We start from the raw sequence: 17410 nt of genomic DNA, 5'->3' as shown, positions 1-17410 counted from the left end.
GTCATTAAGGATTATTTTAGTTAGCTGGGAAGAACTGAAGTTAGCCAAAAACGAAACTTAAGGTAGCAGCTTGAGAAATATAAGAAATATACTTCGTGAGTAACTGGATTCACTAACAAATTAGAAATAGTTCCACACTCACCCCTTCCTTTCTGTACATGCAAAAAATGATGAATGCAGATACCATCATCACTGGTGACTGAAAATAGATATTAGTGTATACTGTGCAATGTACACTTTTTTGAAACATTAGTCACTATTATTCAGGAGACATTTTATTATAGTGATTTTTAAATTAACAAAATCGTTCCTCGGATAAGGGAAGATAGGTATATTTGTAGATAAAAATACGATCATTAGAAATAATTTTTGCCAAACAGAAGGGAGAGTTGAATATTCTAGTACAGCTGTAAATTTTAAAATCAGTTTTGAAGATTTAAAGTTCTTTCATTGCACCATTTAGTATAGCTTTTGACCATTGTTGTCTTTTCTAGCTCGTCTTTATTCATGCCTTAATCACATGAGAGAGGTACTTGGAGATGCTGTGCCAGATGAAATATTAATTGAAGCAGTTCTGAAGAACAAGTTTGATGTGCAGAAGGCTTTGTCAGGGGTTCTGGAACAAGATAGAGTGCAGAGTTTGAAGGACAAGAATGAGGCATCAGTATCTACAGGAAAGATAGCAAAAGGTATGCCTTTACTTGTTCTTTTTCACTTGTTTTACATAGTTAATGCCTAAAGAGAGGCTTTCGTTTGCTTGAGCTTTTAAGAAAATATTTAATTTGCTTGAGCTATTAAGAAAATCTTGCATGTTATTGTTAACTTTTGATTATCAGTTGATCTAGTTGTGGATTTTTAGGATGAGTACTGTGTTTCTTCTGTTGTAGCCTGTTTTTGTGGTTATTTTACTGCTTGATGTTTTTTGTTTGTTTTTTGAGACAGAGTCTCACTCTGTCACCCAGGCTGGAGTGCAGTGGCATGATTTTGCTCACAGCAGCCTCCACCTCCTGGGTTCAAGTGATTGTCCTTCCTCAGCCTCCCAAGTAACTGGGATTACAGGTGTGTGCCACCATGCCTGGCTTTTTTTTTTCTTTGTATTTTTAGTAGAGATGGGGTTTCACCATGTTGGTCAGGCTGTTCTTGAACCCCTGGCTTCAAGTGATCCGCCTGCCTTGGCCTCCCAAAGTTCTTGGATTGCAGGCGTGAGCCACTGTACCTGGCCTCACTACTTGATTTTATAACAACATAGTGGAAATAAAATTAGATAAGACAAGACATCTTTTTCTTCTTGTTACTAGCTTATAGAACTTTTTAACTGTTATTTTTTAAAACTCTGATGAGATAGGAAAAGGAAATTGACAGCCAGCTAATTAATGTTAAAAAAATCCCTTTATGCTTTTATTATGTATAATTTTGTTTTATTTAAAAATAATTAGGTATAAGTATCATAATTATACTACTTTGCATTTTATAGCCAGAGATTTAATTTTAAATTTGTAAAATTTGGGGTTAAATTTGGAATTCAGTGGACATAAGAGGGGAACTGAGGTGGTAGCATTATATTAATTGGCGTGCTATCTCTCAGTATGAGTATGGCGATTTGTTTACTATGTCAGTGTTTGTTGTAACCTCTGGGCTAAATTTTTTCTACAACAAAGCTGTGTACAGCCTGTTACCGTGAAATAAGAGTGTGTTTTCCAGGGATGCTGGGCACACAGATGGGCACTTTTAACTGGCTGTGATGGGAATGAGTCTGTAATATGTCATCTTGTATTGATAGTGTATCCCAGATTGTGGTAGAAATTACCGGGGGTTGTTTGCTTATTTGTTTCTAATACATTAAAATACAGAACAAAATGAACCTAGTTTTTTTTGTTTTTTTAAAGAAGTTTTTGAATTTGAGACAATCCTGACTATAATTTAATTATGGTTAAGACCTCACATTTTTAAATTTGTGAAAATTAGAACATTGACTGACTTACATTGTATGTATCAGTGAACAGAGTATAAAGGTTACTTTAAATTGGTAAAGGAAGGTAATACTCCCTTATTGTTTTTTAGAGTATTCATGTTAAGTAATGATCAAGTATCACTTTATTCATGTTATAATCAAAAGAAGCATTTAGTAATTAAATGCCTCATTTCATGTTTCCTTTTGGTTGCTGTGACTGTCTTCTGCGTATATCAACCTATTCATCTGAAAATTAATGGCTCTTGTAAGGTAAGGAGTCTTATTTTCTTCTTCTGAAGTTTCAGCTGATAATGTTCAAAGTTCTTATCCTCAGTCAGCAAATCATTTGGATTATAGTAGCAAACCCTTTGATTTTGCTAGCTCAGTAGGAAAATATGGATTATCTCATAATTCTTCAGTTCCAAGTCACTGTTTACTCCATAGAAAAAAGAAACTTGACACACATAAAAGTGAAAAGAAACTAGAATCATGTAAGTTAACAAAAGAACTTTCACTAGCTAACCTAATTCATGATATGTCAAGAGATTCCTGTGAAAGTCAGCCATCAGTCAGATTATCATCTACAGACAGTCTGGAAAGTCTGCTTTCAAAGAACCTAGATGCCGATTTGTTGAGACCTCATGCATCTGAATGCATTTCCAAAGATGTGTCTGCATTCAAAGAAATACCAGATTTAAAGACCATAATCATAAAGAGCACAACACCGAATAATTCTTTATATATTCAAAATAATTCACTGTCTGATTTTCAAAACATTCCAGTACAGGACAGTTTAGGAAGTTCAAATAATCCTTTGTACTTAACTAGCTCGTTGGAAAATATGACTGTTGATAATTTAAATGCTAGTAAAGAAACTGAAGTTGGAAATGTTTCTTTAGTTGAACAAAGTGCCATGAATCACACTTTTAAAAATGATAATTTGCAGTTTTCTCAGTGTGAAAGTCCATCCCTAACTGAACTGTTTCAGGAACACAAAGAAAACAATATAAGCCAGTGCTTTACTTTATCTGACCTTTGTAACCAGTCATCTACCAGTTTCACAGATCTAAGTTTGGGATCCTTTCCCCTGTCACAATTAGCAAATCGCTGTCAGTCTTCACCTGGAATATCAGAATTAACAGGATCTCTGTCGTCATTGGCATTTCATAAAGCTTCTCCCACAAGAGACCTTGAGAATTTGTCACTTTCTGAATTGATTGCAGAAACAATTGATGTAGACAACTCTCAGATTAAGAAAGAGTCCTTTGAGGTTAGTTTATCTGAAGTGAGGTCTCCTGGAATAGATTCAAATATTGATCTTAGTGTCCTTATAAAAAACCCAGATTTTGTTCCAAAGCCTATAGTAGACCCATCCATTGCTCCATCATCACGAACTAAAGTTCTAAGTTCAAAGCTAGGGAAGAATTCCAGTTTTGCTAAGGATAATAAGAAAAACAACAAAGGCTCTCTGACTAGGAAACCACCTTTTTCTCTCTCTTGGACCAAGGCCCTTGCTGCTAGACCTTCAGCTTTTGCATCAACACTGTGTCTTCGTTACCCACTGAAAAGCTGCAAGCGACGCACCCTTGACCTCTATAAGACTTTTCTTTATAGTAGACAAGTTCAAGATGTAAAGGACAAAGAAATAAGTCCACTTGTAGCGATAACACCATTTGACTTCAAATCAGCATCACCTGATGACATTGTAAAAGCTAATCAAAAGAAAGCATTTACTAGAGAATAGTAACAAAAGGAAAACTTGATTGCTATTGTAGAGCTTTTTATTTTTAATTAAAGTCTTCAGAGGATCACTTTATATTATGGGATTCAAATTCTTATTTTTATGAAAATTGTCGTAGGTCAGTTGATTAGTTGATATGTATTTTTGCACTGATTTTTTTTTTTAACTATGTCTTCTTTCAGTGATAACTGGCTTTATTTAAGTTGGTAACCTATACTGAGTATATGTTTACAAAGTGGATATGGAAACTTGATGTTGTGAAATCAGACCTCAGATATTTTTGTTTGAAGCATTCAACTTTCTATGTTTTTTATAATGAAATATTTTTTTCTATGAAATATTTTTGTGCTTTGTTCTTAAACGAAAATGCCAGCACTTGGGATTATTATAGTTTAGTGTGAAGATTATTCTTATGTGGCACAGCATAACTGAGACGTTATATTTTAAAATATGATATAATTCCTAGTTTCATTATTTTTCTGTAGATAAATACTAAAATTTTTCTTTTATAAAATCTTCAAATTCCTGACTTTTGAGAGTACTGTGGAGATTGTTGAAATACATTTTTGATAATAATAAAATGAAAATCTTTTAAGGGACCATGTAAATATAGAAGTTGGATTAATATGTGAATTATTTTTATACATTTTTAAAAACCATTTGTCCTAAGTATACACTTTAAAATAAATATATAAAAAGTGTTTTCAAGTATGGTTGCATGTTCTTTGAATGGAGAATTTTACCAGATCTCTTCTGCTGCTGCTGCTGCTGCTTTTTTTTTTTTTTTTTGAGACAGTCTCGCTCTGTTGCCCAGGCTGGAGTGCAGTGGCGCAATCTCAGCTCACTGCAAGTGCCACCTCCCAGGTTCACGCCATTCTCCTGCCTCAGCCTCCAGAGTAGCTGGGACTACTGGTGCCCACCACCACACCCGGCTAACTTTTTTCTTTTTTGTATTCTTTTTAGTAGACATGGGGTTTCACCATGTTGGCTAGGATGGTCTCAATCTCCTGACCTCATGATCTGCCCGCCTTGGCCTCCCAAAGTGCTGAGATTACAGGCGTGAGCCACTGCACCTGGCCTGTTCTTATTATTTTTTTTAAGATGGAGTCTCTGTCACCAGGCTGGAGTGCAGTGACGCTCACTGCAGCCTCCGCCTCCCGGGTTCAAGTGATTCTCCTGACTCAGCCTCCTGAGTAGCTGGGACTACAGGTGCGTGTCACCACGCCCAGCTGATTTTTGTATTTTTAGTAAAGACGGGGTTTCACCATGTTGGCCAGGATAGTCTTGATCTCTTGACCTTGTGATCCACCGCCTAGGCCTCCCAAAGTGCAGGGATTATAGGTGTGAGCCACCACACCCGGCCTAACTTGTTCTTTACAATAAGTAATGGAATGTGGAGTTTTCCTTTTTGCTACTGACAGTTGTGTGCCCCACAGTGACAAAGTTTCAGCAATGGAGGATCAATAGAAGCTTTTCTAATCAGTAGAATAATTATGTAATTCATCCCTTAAAGCAGTGGTTCTCAACTAGCAATCAGAATCACTGGAGGAATTACTTCAGAACACAGATACTGTGGCTTCACTCCATATATGCTGAAGCAGTCTCTGTGGAATGGCATTTGGGAATGTGTATTTTCAAAATTATTCCCCAAAATGTGTATTTCTGTTTGAGAACCATTGCCCTAAAGGGAGAAATCAGTAGAATGAGTTATCAATGCCAAGAATAACATCTGCCCAACTTGAATGAATAATTTCTAGAAATCAGGAATACCAAGGAAAAATGCTACTTAGGAATTAATGGCCCTTTGCGTAAAATGATGGAGATATTATTAGTATTCCTTGGAAAAATATAATACAGTAGTATCTAAAATGTTATTTTATTAGTTTTTTTGAGACGGAGTCTCACTCTGTTCCCCAGGCTGGAGTGCAGTGGCATGATCTCGGCTCACCGCAACCTCCGCCTCTCGGGTTCAAGCGATTCTCCTGTCTCAGCCCCCCGAGTAGCTGGGATTACAGGTGCGTGTCACCACACCTGGCTAATTTTTGTATTTTTAGTAGAGACGGGGTTTCACCACGTTGGCCAGGCTGGTCTCAAACTCCTGACCTCAGATGATTCGCCCACCTCGGCCTCCCGAAGTGCTGGGATTACAAGCGTGAGCCACCACGCCTGGCCAAATATTTTTTTTAATGAAAATAAAAAGGCTGGTCTTTTCCCAGTAAATATTTTTTCTCTGGCAGCTACTTTACTGTGCATTTGATAATTTTTTGTATTACTTTTGTTTCTGTTTATTTTCAGAATGACATTCTAAAATTTTAATCTCTGTGTGATGTTTTTATATTCAGTATTTTGATGGGAAAAGTTAAGATGGCATTATGTCTTTTTTTTTTTTTAAACCAAACACTTCTTGATTTCTTGTGTTGTCTTCAGGTTTTTGTTTTTAATTGAATGTATCAGTGCACCATAATACTAATGCTTAGGAGATCATTTAAATCACAAGCTATATTTTGTGAATGATTTTAAAATTTGAGTTATTCCAATGGTTGAGATGGTTTTTCTAGTCTTGAACCTTGATCAAACATTTTAGTAACTTTGAATTAGTATATGACTGAACTAGATGTATATATTAGCAGTCCCCAACTTAGGAGTGAATTAATTGAATTATAAGAGTTTGTAACTGATGATAATTACTGATAGGTTAAGTGCTGCACAAGTGGTCCACATTGCACATGAATCCCCAAATACTTACGTAATCTACACTGTAGTTGAATAGCACCACTATTGTGTTACCTTCTTTTATAACAAGGTAATTTTCAAGTGGAAATGCAATACTTCTAAAACCATATAGTAGACCTTCTAGGGTGAACTAGGTCTCCATTTGTTGGCTGATTAGGGTTGTAACTACTAGGTATGAGATTCTTTTGGTGGGGAAAAAATCAGATATTATAGGGTGGTAAGAGAAGGCAACAATATCTTAAATAGGTTTCCAGGCTTCCTATTTTCCTTGGCTTGGCTGCTGGTCTGTCAGGCATGTACATGACAAGTACTTGCCCTGTTGACTAAGGGAATGTCACAGTCTCTTTGAGACTGCGAAGGTGGAACTGAGCAGACCTTTCCACCTTCCACCCTTGGCCATCGATCCTTGGTAAAAAGCCAAGTGTCTGCTTGTTTATGAATACAGTCCTTGTGATGATTGTTGGCACTAAGTGTATATTTTGTACCAGCTGCTGTTTATTGATTGCTGTCTTAGTAGCTCAGGTATGCTACGTGTTTTAGTTGACTTTATTTTCCAGTTCAGCTATAAATTTTAAGATGCAAAGCTGTTTTTATTTGCATTATGATCAAGGGCATTAATAATTTACTTTAGGAATAGAAATAATATTGTAATTATATTCTAAATGATATAAAATACATTATAAACAATTTTTGCTCTTCACTCTTTTTGGTTTCTTAAAAGATCTGATGTTGTTCATGGATGGATGTTTTGTCCTTTTGCATTCTAAAGTCTTTAGGTGGCTCTTTTGGATATGATTCTTCTTGCAATAAATTGCCAAGAACCAGGGTTTCATTTCTGTACAGAGCACTTTTTAAAACTTTTCCTTTTCAACTTTTCCTTTTTCCTAGTTACTAAACTGGCATTTTAACCTCTTTTTCTCCTTTTAGCTTTGAATCTGTCTTTCTTAAACTTGTCTTTTACTCTTTTTCTTCTCATATGTATTAATAACTATAGTCAGTGTTTTATATTTAGTTTTTAGTACTCAGTGGGAGGTCATGTAACTAATTGTCATACCAGGGATAAAACTAATAAGGTGCTCATTTTTTGTAAGTAAAAGGAACCACTGAAGATAAAATACGGTTATAGAGAAGAATAATGAGTTCTCATATGATTATTTACCTTTTTAAATTGACCCTGAATCTGTATGTGGACCATTGCAAATAAACAAGTATACATTGTATGTTGAGAAAGTACTGTGTATCAACATGTTTTTTGTGTTCATGCAGGTATATATTTGGTTATAAAGTCAGTTTTATAATAGTTTAGAAATTGTTTTATATATAAACAGATTATATATAAATGTGGACTAGACAGGGAGGGATTAATATGAATTTCTATACTAGTTTTCCTTTACCTATATATTTATAATGACATAAAGCTCAGCTTATACAGTTATACAATTTTAATTTTTAGATTGTAAAGAATTTGTCACATTTTGAATATATATATTTTATAAAAGCTACATTGAAAGAAATTAAAATTCTGAGATTTTCCTAAATCAAATGTAAAAACATACAATCTATCCATTAGGATTTTCTATATAAACTTGATATTTCTGAATGGTCTTTTACTCATTTATGCTGAAAGTACTGTTTTATTTCTATAAACAAATTAAAAAACAAACTACCTGGTTGTGAAAATTTTATTTTAAGGTATTTAGCATTTAGAATTCTTGCCTTCCATGGGGTAAAATTTTATATATTCTTTTACTTTTTAGGACTCACATAGAAACACTCTTTAAGTATAGGTTGTGATGAATATTGGTGATGTAATTGCAGAGATGACAGTGCAAGGCAAAGGAAATGATAAGCTGGGTATGGTGGCATGTACCTGTAGTCTGAGCTGTTTGGGAGGCTGAGGCGGGGGGATTACCACTTGAGTCCAGGAGTTCAGGTTCAGCCTGGGCAGTGTGGTGAGACCCCATCTCAAAAAAAAAAAAAGAAAAAACAAAACTGATAAAATGCGTATTTATTTCTGACATTGACATGCCTAATTTATATTGGATGAGTGAAGGAAAGCAGTTTAGTTGCAGGATATAACCCAAGATGAACAAAGATATGATTCTTACGTCAAAGGGGAGGAGGATATATGCACACTTCAACACATGATTATCTTTATTACAGTGTGGCATATTATACCCTTCAAAGCTGACACCTTTGTCTTCCTCATCCAAGGTGCCACCTTCTCTTCTGTTTCCCGTCTTTGTTATTACTGTCACCATCTAGTTAACCAAAATCAGGAATCTAGTATCATCCTTGGTTCATCTCTCTTCACCTGCTACTCATAATTTATTACCATTCCTGTTATTCCCACCTTATAAATAAGTGAATATATGTGTGTGTGCACATAATATGCATACATATATAGTCGACTCTTGTTATTTGCAGTAGTAATGTTTTGTAGTCACTGTGAACACTGAATTAATGAATACTGAACCATTGCTCCTACAAGAAATACAGAGGTAGGTTCCTGTGAGCCTCTCATAACATTTTCATCAATCAGTGAATACATAACATTGTTTTATATGTGTCTCTATTTAAAGACACCTTATTTAATGGATGTGTATAGCATGGATTCATTAACACCGAACTCATGGCCCACAGCACTGGAATTCATGCCTTATCTAATATCTTTTATTTGTTAGGCACATCCTAGCCTTCTTGTGTTTAGAATACTAAGCAGTACACTTACAGGCCATTTAACAAATTACCAACAAAAAGTACAAAATTACCAACAAAAAGTACAAAACTGGAAAAAATGCGACACTAAGTAGACCATGAAAAGGACATTTGTTTACAGTATGAGAGCTGTATCAAAAAGGCCGACTGTCACCTTCTGTGAAATTGCATGTTGCATGACTCAAATTTTTCGCTGCTCTGCACTTGTCCATAAGTGAGTGCAGAAGTGAGTAGTGATTTTGGGATTACAAGTAAATTGTGATTAGGTGAATTCACAAATGTAGAACCTGTGAATAATGAGAATCAACTGGCCCACTACTCTTTATTGTTATTTTTCCTCTTTATTATTTTCTTCTTTATTGTTACTTTTCCTCTTTATTGTTACATCTTTATTGTTACTTTTATTTTCATTATTTTATTTACTGTTACTTTTCCTCTTAAAGGCCATTAGCTTTTAGCAGAATTACCTAAACATCTAACTGGTTTCTTGACTTTTCAGTTTATTTCGGCCAGAATAAGTTTTCTAAACTAAAGATCTAATTTTCTGTCTCCCTATCTAAATCCTTTTATTTCCTGAGCCCCTTTATGAACTCATTTCTGTTTTGTACCTGTTTACCCAGACCTACCCAAGAACACCTACCTGAGTTTCCTCTCCTATAGTGCTTGCCTTTTTTCTCTCCCCCTTCCCTCCTGGCTAATCACTGTTTGAATTGCAGTTTCGATATCACTTTACTCTCAATCATGGGGTAGGGGAACTTTCATATGCACCCATAGTTCACTGTTCTCCCTTTATTACCACCCCATGTGAAGTCATAATTCCTCTCCCACACATACATAGACTTTCTGTTGTAACTGTGCTTCATTCTTCACAGCACTTGTATCCTCTGTGTTTGTTGTATATTCACTTGTTTTTGTTGTTTTCTCTCTGCTCTGCCTCCACCCCTCTTCCATGTAAGTTCTACAAATACAGGAATTTTGTGTATTCATTGCTGTATTCCCAACTCAGAATATGTCTGGCACATAAACGTAGGCAAGGCTTTTAAGTAAAAATTGAGTCTGTCTCCTAATATGGTCCCACAATCTTGTTCCTTAGAGGAAGCCACTGTAAATACACTGTTTCTTCTTTATTCTTCCAAAGGTTTCTCTAGCATGTTACACATATGTGAATGTACGTATACATTTTTATACAAATGGAGAATATACTGTAACACTTATATATGTATCACTTAATAAAGCATTTTGCAGAACTTTGCTGCCATATACAGATCAATCTCATTCTTTCTTAACAGCTACCTAGAATTCTGTAATATGATTGTACCATAATTTATTTAAACAGCCTCTATTGATGAACATTTTAAGTGTTCCAGTTGTTATTGCTAATAATAAATGAGCATCCTACATTTCTAGAAATTGAGTTTATATACTTGACAGTTTTGGATAGATATTGCCTAATTGCCCTTAATAGAAATTGATTTCCCTCCCACTAGTTTATGAGCATGTCTGCCCAAATTCTTATAGATAGGGGTATTATTCCTTTTGGTATTATACCAACCTGATAATTGGAAAATGTTTTTTCATTTATTTATATTTCTTATATATAAAGCTGTATTTTTCTTCCTGTCTACTCTTAATCTGCCCATTTTTCTGCTGGTTTATCTCTCATTTCATGATTTTTTAAGGTGTATGTGTCTGTGTATGTGTGCGTATATGTGTATGTATATGTGTGGATCCACATACACACATATGCATATTTATATACTAAGGAAATTAGTCATAAAATTGTTATATGCATGGAAAACACTTTCTGATTTCTAGTGTGTCAGGTCATTTGTTAGAAGATAGATTTTGAACTTGTATATATTCAGATTTATTAGCCTTTTTTCTTAAGGGTTTTGGAAAGTTATGCTCCACTACAAGATAATTTTTAAAAAAATATTCATTATTTTTTCTAATACCTTTGTCAGATTCATTATTTTACATTTGTATCTTTGATTTAGCTGATATTAAGGTCTAACATAGGAATCCCATTTCTCCACCATCTTTTCTGTATGGAAAGGTGGATTTATTGTACTACCTTTTTAAATTACTATAGCTTTTTAGTACCTATTTTTTGGTAGGCTGTCTTATTTTTTCACTCCTTTTTATAGTTTTTCTGAGTTATCTCACATGCCTCTTTTTCCTATATGAGCTTTAGAAACAGCTTGTCTTGTTACTAAAAAAAGAAGATCCAGCTATAGTTTTTGTTGTTGTATTTAATGCTAGCAAGAGATTTTTGAAGGAAAAAATACTGTCTCCAGAGATGCCAAAGGCTTTAGATAACGTTAGACATTATTATTATCTTAGTAGATTTTCTAGTATTGTTCTAGTCTTATGATGAAGAACCGTCTCCAGTTGGTCATGGTGGATTATTCTTTTAATGTGATGGATTTTATTTGCTAACATTTAAGATGGTTTCATCTATTCATAAAATTACTTGCATTCGTGTGTATGTGTATGCTCTTTGGATTTTGGTTTTTCTTGTGATGGTTTTACAAAAAATTTAGAATGATTTCATCTTCAAATAATTCAGTAGCATTGAAATGATTTGTTTTATGATAGGATTTATCTTTTTGAAGATTCTGGGGTCAAATTTGAAAGTTTTAATTTTCTTAGAAAAACGTCCATTTCATCCAAGGTGACAAATGTATTTGTTGTGCATTGTACCAAACATTGTCTTATTCTTTTAGATTTTTCTGTGTCTGTAGTTACTTCTCTATTCTCATTTTCAGTATGGTTTTCTCTCCTCTAGTCTCCCCTTTCTCTCTGCCCAGGATTTTTTTTTTTTATTACCTTGCAATTTGTTTTTTTCTTCCCTAAATTTTGGTTCCAAGATCTGTAATTAGTTCTCCTGGTTTAATTCATTACTTTGTAAGTTTGGGTATGACTTAATGTATTTTCCTTATGTTTTTTGCTTTTCATTTCCTACCATTCTGAGTAGAATATTTAACATACATGCATTTTTAATTCATCTTAAAAGTTTTTATGGCCAGGTGCGGTGGCTCATGCCTGTATTCCCAGCACTTAGGAGGCCGAGGCAGGTGGATTGCTTGAGCTCAGGAGTTCAAGACCAGCCTGGGCAACATAGTGAAACCCCATCTCTACCAAAAATACAAAAAAATTAGTCGAGTGTGGTGGCACGCATCTTTGATCCCAGCTACTTGGGAGGCTGAGGTGGGAAGATTGCTTGAGTGTGGGGACAGGTTGCAGTGAGCCAAGATTGTGCTAATGCACTCCAGCCTGGGCGACAGAGTGAGACTGTCTCAAAAAAAAAAAATTAGTTGTTGTTTATGGAATTTCTAACAGAAAAATGCAGAAAATAATGTAATAAACACTCATGGAACTAGCACTTGGTTTTAATAAGCTAACATTTTGCCATGTAAATTTCAGATCTCTGTTTAAATAAACTGTTAGATTGGAATCTAGCCTCATCTTTTGCTTGTTCCTTCCTAATATTTTAAAGTTGATATGCATCATTCCCACTTTCTTCTTATTTAATTATATCTTATTTTCCTATGAATACTACATTTGTGGTGGCTGATGGGTTCTTTTAGAATTACTGGCATTTTCTGGATAATCCACAATTTTAATTTTCATTTCGTTTTTAAGCCAAGAGTCCAAGAGAGTTTTAGAATTTTGGTTGCTGGGGAGTTTTGTTATTTTTGTTATGATTACTGGTTTTATTATACTGTTTATCAGAGTATGTGATCTGTACTCTGTTTATTGAGTTTGTGGCCCAGTGTAGTTCTCTGTAGTTTCATAGGCATTTGTCAACAATACTGTTCTGTTTGCAGAATACAAAATACAATACTTTTCTGTTAGCTATTTTTTTTCTTTTTTCTTTTTTTTTTTTTTTGAGATAGAGTCTCTGTGTCACCCAGGCTGGAGTGCAGTGGTGCAATCTCGGCTCACTGCAACCTCCGCCTCCTGGGTTCAAGCTGTTCTCCGGCCTCAGTCTCCCGAATATCTGGGATTACAGGTGCCTGCAATCACATCTGGCTAATTTTTTTATTTTTAGTAGAGATGGGGTCTTGCCACTTTACCTATGCTGGTCTCGAACTCCTGGGCTCAAGTGGTCTACCCGTCTCGGCCTCCCAAAGTGCTACGATTACAGGCCTGAGCCACCCCACCCGGCCTGTTCATTATTCTTATAATCTGTTTTTTTTTTTTGGATTGGCAGTAGGCTGAGTGTGGTAAGTTAATATATAACACTCTTGCATTTTTATTTTATATTGCCTGGAGAGTTTACCCTGTAAAATTTGATATATAAAGATACATGAACTTTCTGTGCATTTGAATTTTTCATTAAATTTCCGTTTTTGCTAGTTTTTCAATTTTTGCCTTAAATTCAGTTTAGCATTAATATCATGATTGCTGCTTTCTCTAAGTTTTATTCATCCCTTCTTTTGCTTTCAATGTTTTGAGTCACTTTGGTTTAGTTGTATCTCCTGTACTTGTATTTACTTGGGTTTGGATAGAGAGTCTTTGTTTTAATAGATGGGTTTTTCTTATTTATGTTATTAATAGACCAGATAATAATGTCTGTCATTTTTAAAAAAGTTGTTGTCTTTTATATTTACATATTTTGATACGATTTGTGTTTGTTTTTATCTTTGTGTATTCTTTGATAACGTGGAAATTTTATAGTTTATTTTTATCATGTAATAACATACTTTAACTTTTTAAATTCACCAACTTTAAACAATGTATATTGATCTCTCACTGTTAGAAATGGAGATGTGAACATTTACAATTTACCCCTTTTCTATTTCTCATTAATTTTGTTAATATTTTAAATTCTTAGGTAAGGTGTTCACCTTTACACCTTTGATAGTATATTTAAACTTCTGTTAACTGAATTTATTAGCTTTTAAACAATTATTTTTTTAAACAATTTATTAAACAGTTTTTAAAAACAGTTTATGAGTTATTTTTAAAGTGATCTTGTGGCCTATATTTGCATGACAAATTGAAAAGAATAGTTTAGCATTACTCTTCTTTCCTGGAGGACTTTGCAGCTGTTGCTCTACTGTTTTCTATTGTTGCATGTTGCTAACTAGCTACCTCGATTCTGCCACCTCCAGTGAGGCTTTTATTTCTACAGGAGTTTCCCACTCTCCCTCTGTTCTTCTCCTGAGCCCTGCTGGCTTACTTTTCAATTTTTCCTCCTATTTGTTTTTATCATCTTTATTTTATCCTGTCTTTCTTTTAATCTCTTCTGTCAGAGGCTGTATTTTCTTTGCTATATTTGATATCATAAAACTTCAAAAACCCTTTTTCTTTTTACATTCAACTGTTATATATTCTTCATCTACCTTGTTTTCCTCCATATTTATTCTTAGAGTATCTACCTATAGCTTCTATGTCATGCCCTCTTTGAATATTTGAAAAGGGAGGGATTTCTTTTTTGACAGCATTTTATAAAGAATAATGGGAGGGGTGTGGTGACTGAGCTCAGACCACCTTGTACTCTTGAACTTCTTGTTTATCCTTAGGTCATGTTGCAGCAGTTTTGTCAGCATTGTCAATTTTGTCTCTTTGAGGCAAAACAGAAGCAGTGAAAGGCTAAGTGAAATTCTCTTCAGAAGGTTTTTATGATTTCCTTGCTTGGTGTGGATGGGTTCTGAGATTCTTCCTTAGCCTTCACTGTTGCTATTTTCTTGATGACTCTTTTGTTGGGTCCTTCAGAGGTACGCTTCCAACTTTGGAGAACTCTGGCTTCTGGACAGAATCTGGAGTCCTATGTTTCTCATGTGCTCTCAGTTTGATCCACATTTCTGTTTGGTAGGATGTTCTTCATAGTTTGTGCTTTGGTGTTATGACTGTTTCCTACTTTTTTGAAAGTACAGTTTTCTGTTTTTCTTGCTCTCTTTCGGGAAAATGGGATGGGTGTTTTTTGGAAGAAGAATGGGATAGAAACATCTTTGCTTTGGCTCTTAAACTGGATGTATTTTTCCAAGGGCACTTGTTAGATTAGATACCTTCTTTTCAACTGTGAAACTAGACTGATCTGAGAGGCTTGTGATAATTTCTTTCTTAGTATGTGATACAGCAGGCCTTGTCTTAAAGATTTAGGAGCTTACGTATAATGGTTCCAGTATCATGTCAACTTGATGCCACTAAACGTTCCGGAAGAAGATTTCTCTTTTTTCCCCCATTCAGAGAAATTTTCAGTATTTTAATATATTTATAGTTTTGGAATGTGAACTTCTTAGTATTTACATAAAATTAGCCTCTTCTAGTAATAAATTAGAACTAACTTCTAAAATAATATATTAAATGTTAACATATCTTAATTTAGACAACATTTTAGTTCATTTTGTTAACAGCAAATACATATAACCTTAAAATGTTATTTTATAATTATGTTATACATTCCCATGAATGAACTGCTAAAAAGGCGCATATTTGAGGAATAAAATTGTGGAATAATCTTAGTTTTCTGATGTTATTTCCCTTGCCACCTTAAACCTACCAAGAAAAAAAAAACACCCCCAAGAATATAAAACTGAGTAACACAAACTCTTCCACAGGAAAATTCAGAAATTAAAATTCATACATCATTCTTGTTTTGTGTTTTTTTGTTTTGTTTTGTTTTGTTTTTTTGAGACGGAGTCTCACTCTGTCACCCAGGCTTGAGTGTAGTGGTGCGATCTCGGCTCACTGCAAGCTCCGCCTCCTGGGTTCACGCCATTCTCCTGCCTCAGCCTCCGGAGTAGCTGGGACTACAGGCACCCGCCACCATGCCTGGCTAATTTTTTGTATTTTTAGTAGAGACGAGGTTTCACCATGTTAGCCAGGATGGTCTGGATCTCCTGACCTCGTGATCCGCCCGCCTCGGCCTCCCAAAGTGCTGGGATTACAGGCGTGAGCCACTGTGCCCGGCCCATCATTATTGTTTTAAGGGACCCTTTTCTCAGAAAAATATTATTTATGGATTAAAATTTTATAATTAGTCAACTGGAAGATAGTTTTCAACAGAGTAGATATTATTATGTGGAGCGAGGTTTCACTCTTAACGATTCCTATTGAGGCTTTTTCTACCACTGGATTAATTTTATTTCATTGAAAAAATAGTTAATGTTAAAAAAAAGTGAGCATTGAGAAAAATGGTTTAAAAATCTGGAAAAAGTATCATGTATAATTTAAATTGGACATTTTTTCAGTTTTCAAAATTGATATTTCCATTGCCTCACAAATAAAGTAGCTGATAAATGTTTATACTAATCAGATCATTAAGATGATTGTTTAAAAGTATTGCTTGGTTTGAAGAAATATATTTTATAATTGAGCTACTATTTTTGACAAGGTGTGCTTTAAGTAATAGTGGTCTACCTATACTGGTTAGAAACCTATTATATATCGTTTTCCTTTTCTTTTGAATTTTATCTAGTTTTCCCTTCAAGTAAAGCTTTTATTTAGAAAGTAAAGCCTAATTTTATATGATGAGGTTATATTCTCTCTAGCATTGTTTTGCCATTTCATAGTGTTAATAATCTGTTAAACTTCACATAGTATATCTGTATGCAAATATATTTAATATTATTTATAACTCAGGTGATGATTATCATACTTTTGGTTCTTTTGTTGTTGTTGTTGTTTTTGAGATGGAGTCTCGCTCTGTTGCCCAGGCTAGAGTGCAGTGGCACGAAATCGGCTCACTGCAAGCTCCGCCTCTGGGGTTCACACCACTCTCCTGCCTCAGCCTCCCGAGTAGCTGGGACTACAGGCGCCCGCCATCACGCCCGGCTAATTTTTTGTATTTTTAGAGGAGACGGGGTTTCACCGTGTTAGCCAGGATGGTCTCGATCTCCTGATCTCGTGATCTGCCCGCCTCGGCCTCCCAAAGTGCTGGGATTATAGGCGTGAGCCAGCGTGCCCGGCCACTTTTGGTTCTTAATGGCAGGTTGTTCCCTATTCTTCAGTAGGGAACTTCAAGAAGTTTAAAAAAAAAAGATAAAGAAGAGCCATAAACAATTTCCCTAAGATCATTTTTTTCTACTTGTTTATTTTGCTGTATTTGTCTTTCTCTTAGACATCATCACTATGTATCTCATCAGTAAATGGGAAACATAGTAACATTTGATTTTTATGAGGAGATGCAACCTCTTTTTTTTTTTTCCTGCTTAGGTCAAATGTATTATGAGATTTTATCCTTATCCTGGAAATAAATCCTGTGATTAATTTGAAAAGTTTATGTTACAAAGAAATATGAGATATTATGAATACTG

General features: G+C 34.8%; 1 protein-coding gene across 3 annotated transcripts in view; it reads left to right on the top strand.

Moving 5' to 3' along the window:
* Positions 1–17410, top strand: part of HBS1L (HBS1 like translational GTPase) — a 91867-nt gene that overhangs the window by 14968 nt on the left and 59489 nt on the right. Inside the window, exons 4-5 of one of the 3 annotated variants that reach the window (XM_031012327.3) lie at positions 495–689; positions 2227–4400. In XM_031012327.3, the coding sequence (XP_030868187.2) occupies positions 495–689; positions 2227–3695 (1664 nt within the window). In that variant the 3' untranslated portion in view covers positions 3696–4400. Of the gene's footprint in view, positions 1–494; positions 690–2226; positions 4401–17410 lie in introns of those variants that run through there. The other 2 variants (XM_031012325.2, XM_055391057.2) reach the window with 2 other exon arrangements.

The sequence above is a fragment of the Gorilla gorilla genome, chromosome 5 (assembly GCF_029281585.2).
Source record: "Gorilla gorilla gorilla isolate KB3781 chromosome 5, NHGRI_mGorGor1-v2.1_pri, whole genome shotgun sequence".
NCBI classification, from domain to species: Eukaryota; Metazoa; Chordata; class Mammalia; order Primates; family Hominidae; genus Gorilla; species Gorilla gorilla.
The sequence above is the reverse complement of the archived record's forward strand: the minus strand, read 5'-3'. Positions and strand labels throughout refer to the sequence as shown.